The 4,668-nt window shown below is 54.9% G+C and overlaps 1 protein-coding gene across 1 annotated transcript in view; it reads right to left on the bottom strand.

Annotated features, from left to right (window-relative positions):
• The window catches only part of GMEB1 (glucocorticoid modulatory element binding protein 1), a 10,127-nt gene that overhangs the window by 503 nt on the left and 4,956 nt on the right, over positions 1–4,668 (bottom strand). Inside the window, exons 6-9 of the mRNA XM_009322265.1 lie at positions 3,583–3,711; positions 2,749–2,886; positions 1,270–1,392; positions 9–196 (exon numbers count right to left, since the gene is read on the bottom strand). Coding sequence (XP_009320540.1) covers positions 9–196; positions 1,270–1,392; positions 2,749–2,886; positions 3,583–3,711 — 578 coding nt within the window. The remainder of the gene's footprint in view (positions 1–8; positions 197–1,269; positions 1,393–2,748; positions 2,887–3,582; positions 3,712–4,668) is intronic.

The following is a 4,668-nucleotide window of genomic DNA, read 5'->3' as shown; positions in this document are numbered from 1 at the left end:
GAGATGACCGTGAACTGAGGCTGCTGGATGGGGGTGGAGGGGCTGAGGACGGTGGCGGAGGCTGGGCGCTGCAGGCGGGGTCTCTTGGGGGGCTTGGGAGCGCTGACGGGCATCAGCACCACGTTCTGGATGGTTTGGGACTTCGCCTTCTGGTCCTTGGCAAGTTTCTTCTGCTCTTCCAGCTGCCGCTCCAGGTCTGCAAAGAGAAGGGCTAAGCAGCGCCTTGGGCTAGGGCCAGCACGCTGCAGGGGCTCCTGGGGACTCAAGGGCTCCACAAACAGCCATTACATCCCGTATTTGCGACGGGAGGTCTCCTAACCCCCCAGTCGAGCGTGATCTTAGCGTTTCACTCAAGATCAAACTGCACCGAAGGAAAAGGCTAGATTCTCCTGCCACCCACACGGACCTGGTCAACGTTCTGCGCCCGCTCAGCCTGCTTCGGCCGGCTGTCAGCGCCCGGACAAGGAACAGGCAATGCTCTGTACCAGCTGGCTACTCCTACCGATGAGAAGACGGGCACTTTGGCTCCCCAAGCTAGACCCACCTACGAGGGAGAGCGGACAAGCCCCTCCAGGCAGTAGGAACTGCTTCCTGAGCTTGGCTGGGTCCCCTCCCCAGGAGCCAAGCACCTGTGCTGGGGACAGGGAGCAGGACCGCCTCGGTCAACGAAACATCTCCCCCAACCCTTGTCTGTGTGAACACTGGAAGTCAGAAGTAGCACAGTAATCTCACTTATCCAGGGCAGTAGGGGACTAGGACGTGCCAGGTAAGAACAGGTCCTACAGGACACGGCGAGGAGGGAGACACATCCAGCAAGCGGCTCTGGGGAATTCAGGTCAGGTTATTGGCTTCAGCTCAGGGGAAGCCGCGCAAGACACCTGATAGCTCCGCGCCAAGACAAGCAGACAACCCAGCACTCCCTACACAGGGAAGCTTATTAGCTTGGGCACAGCTCAGATGACTACCGCACAGCCCTCAGCTAGCAAGCACCTACTTCCTAATGCCGACTGAGTCGGGCTCGCACCCCCAGCGCCGCAGCAAAGGGCACAGACTTCGGGCCGTCGAATGCCCCAAGCAACTGCTCACTGCGAGGCAAGGGAGAGGGGGAATTCCGCTCACGCCCTAGGATGGAAGGGGACTGGGATGCATTTGTTTTGGGGCAGCGTGTATTGAACAATAACCCAAACACGGTTCATATGTTGGAGGAAAGTCGCATCAGCTCCCAAGAGCAGCAACGGGATGAGAAGCCGTACTAGGCGCCGACTGTACCTGCCAGTGTGTAAAGAAATTGTTCCTCTCCTTGCTCTGTCTGGTTTTTCCTGTTGTCCAGAACCTTCTTGACTGTGTCCATTAGGCCAAATGTGTGGGCGACGTTGTTCAAGACTGCAGCATCTGCAAGGAAAGTGCGTGGGGACGAGTGCCTAGTCCCACAGGTGGGACTCAGTCAGGTACTCAAAAGACGCTCGTATTACACCAAAAATTTTCTGCTGCTTTTTGTAAAGCTACCTCTGTTCTTTCACAAGGGCTGGCTGACAAGGGCAGACCCAGCTCCCTCATCCTTCTGACATCCAAGGACTAAACAATCCCATTCGCATGATAAAGAAAATGAAACAGAGATGTGTCACCCAAGCAGCACAAAATTGCTGCAAATGAAAGCATGATTTGCAATCAGAGAGATACAAACGAGCTTTCCACCTACAAATCATCACCCCATGCTGCTGACAGTGTCATTAACATGCCAGCTCCACTGAAAGCTGTGCAAAATTTCTGTTATAATCCACTGACTTCAATCACTTACAGCTTCCAAAAGCTGCCACCTACCAGACACAAAGATCCGCCAGCCCAAAGCTAAATTAGAAAATAATAAAAAAAAATATCCTGGGTAAAATGAAGTTCGTGGCTACATGGACGTTCTCTCAGCAAGAACATCAACAAGAGGTGCTCTCAAACCCTGTGCTCACAGGGGCATGTGCTGAACTGCATTAGGGAACTGATCCAAGTTAAAAATAACCCTAAAGAGGGGAGGGGAGTTATTTTTAACCCAGATCAGTTCCCTCATCTGCTTCAGCCCCAAAAACAGGTTTTGTGGCACAAGTGAAGACAGAACGAGAAGCGAGGGGGCAGGACCTGTTGAAGCCTGCACTGTCACGGAGAAAAGCGTTTGAGTAACTCTGGTCCGAGAAGTGAACCTGGCCAGGCTTTCACCAGGGCCGGCAGCCGAGGACAAGTCGCCCGATGGTCTCAGCAAGCCGCCAGGGCCGTTTTGCTCAGGGAAGGGGGTGGCGCGTTGCGTCCCCGTGCCCGGCAGCGGGGCAAGCGAATGCGCTTCGGAGTTGGGCGGGCTGACACCGCACGCAGACTCGGCTCCCACGGCCCAGCTAACGAGCGGTAACTCGCTCGCCACCCTGGCTCAACAGCTTTAATGGTGGGGCTCGATGGTCTCAGCAAGCCGCCAGGGCCGTTTTGCTCAGGGAAGGGGGTGGCGCGTTGCGTCCCCGTGCCCGGCAGCGGGGCAAGCGAATGCGCTTCGGAGTTGGGCGGGCTGACACCGCACGCAGACTCGGCTCCCACGGCCCAGCTAACGAGCGGTAACTCGCTCGCCACCCTGGCTCAACAGCTTTAATGGTGGGGCTGGACCCTTGCTTTGCTCCTTTCCCCCTTTTTTTTTTTTTTTTTTTTTTTGCCTGCAGCTGCCCTTTTGAGCATCCTTCCCCACCGCAGAGCCAGAGGCTGTGCCTCACAACCTACCCGTCATCTGGAAGGGAGACTGACCCAACCTCTGCTGGACGCCGCGTAGGACTTCTTCTATCTCCTTCTGGATGTTGCACACGACCTCTTCCATCAGCCCCACATCAGCTATTCCTTTCCAGAACATCAGCGTGTCCTCTGGCACAAGGAGAAGGGAAAAAGAAGTCAACGTGTACAAGCATTTGGCATTTTTCCCACAAGGCTACCTCAAACCTTTCGGGCAAGAGCAACTTTGCAAGGCGACTTCTAATTTGGCCGTTGGGGTGGAGGACACGCAAAAAAAACCCCAAACCCAAAAGAAGCAAAAATCAGTAACATGTTTTCAAGCAGCACTATGACTTCCAAGGCCACATTTCACTGCCTCTGTTCATCTTCGCAAGACGCGGAGCTTAAAAGCCTTTGAGGAAACTCTGCCTAAGCTTCCGTACTGATCCTAAGAGGGAAGGCAAGGCACCGCAGCGAGAGAGACGCAGCCAGGAGAGCTGACGGGGCACTAACGACACTGCTCACTGGGGGTTTCAGCCTAGCTCCAGGCTGGCAGATGTTTACGTCCTTCGAATGAACAAAATAAGCCCCTCAATGTAACTAGTAGCAACTGATCTGGGGGATCACCCATCAGCCACAGGGCCAGGGCTGAAGTCTCACTCTGCCTGCCGGCGGTGAGGAGCGCCGTTTGGCAGGGAGCCGGCACGCCTGGGAAATGCTGGGATAGCCAAGGGGCTGGGGGACGGCTCTGTCATTGCCTGAACTCTCCTTATTTTCAGGATTTCAGTCTCCGGAACGTAACAGGCGAGGAGAGGGGGGGGAAACACCCAACAAGCAGCCTGAGCTTACCCGAGATCTCATCCGTGTCCTTTTTCATGCCTTCCTCAGTGGCCATGGTGACGGCAGCCGTCAGAGCCGAGTTCCACTCGATCCCCTCCTCCATGCTCTCCTCCGACAGCGCGATCTGGGTGATGCTCCCTGCCAGAGAGGCAACGTCAGCTCTCTCTGCGGCACCCGGAGCGCCAGCCCTGAATCCCTGCTTTGCTTTCCACCCCCCTCACCCCTCCCAGGCTCTTTTTCACTCTCGTGGTCAAGTTGTTTGTGCCTGGTTTCTTTCAACCAAATTAGCTACAAGCAAATATTGCTGCTTCTCATTGGAACTGTGATTGTGAAAGGCTCTGGGGCTTTCTGGAGGGAAAACCATGTGCCCTCCAGAAAGCAAACTGGAGTCCTGGCATAAAAGGAGCAGGAAAGGATCAGAATAAAGAAGAGAACAAAGAAGCCGCAGCTCAGCCACCCTTCTCCCCTTCTTGCATCATCAACAGGGAGCTCTGCGCCCCAGAGATGCCCCAATCCTTCAGGAAATGACAGGGTCAGGGTCCAAGCCGGTTTATAGAAGGGAAATGGATCTGACTCAATCCTAAGTTTCTGGATCAAATCTGGGACTAAGCCAATGTGCAGCCACCGTAAGGTTTTCCCATGTGGCCACGGTGCTTTCCAGGAGACTCTCCTCAGCTCGCTGGCTACTCCTGCCATCTCACCCACCCAGGGCCTCAGAGAAACGTAACCTGCCCGCCTGAACGATACGGTACGGTTGGGAGCAGTCTCCTCCCTTAACCTCAGCAAAGAGATCGCTTTCTGCTCCGAAGCACGGGATTCGCTGCGAACTTGCAGTTGGAATGACAATCAATGTGCAGCCATCACACCCCGTTCGTGGATGTCCAGGTGATGCGGAGCAGGCTGCTCCGGAGGAGGTCAGCGTGCCTAGATTCATTCCTGAGTATCGGCACATCCCGTGCCTTTGTAATAGGCCCTCAAATAAGGAACGTGCTGGTTTTGGCTGGGGTAGAGTTAATTTTCTTCATAGTCACCTGTACGGGGCTATGGTTTGGGTTTGTGCTGGAAACAGTGCTGGTAACACAGGGATGTTTTCAT

This window comes from Pygoscelis adeliae, unplaced genomic scaffold (genome assembly GCF_000699105.1).
Source record: "Pygoscelis adeliae isolate BGI_AS28 unplaced genomic scaffold, ASM69910v1 Scaffold513, whole genome shotgun sequence".
NCBI classification, from domain to species: domain Eukaryota; kingdom Metazoa; phylum Chordata; class Aves; order Sphenisciformes; family Spheniscidae; genus Pygoscelis; species Pygoscelis adeliae.
The sequence above is the reverse complement of the archived record's forward strand: the minus strand, read 5'-3'. Positions and strand labels throughout refer to the sequence as shown.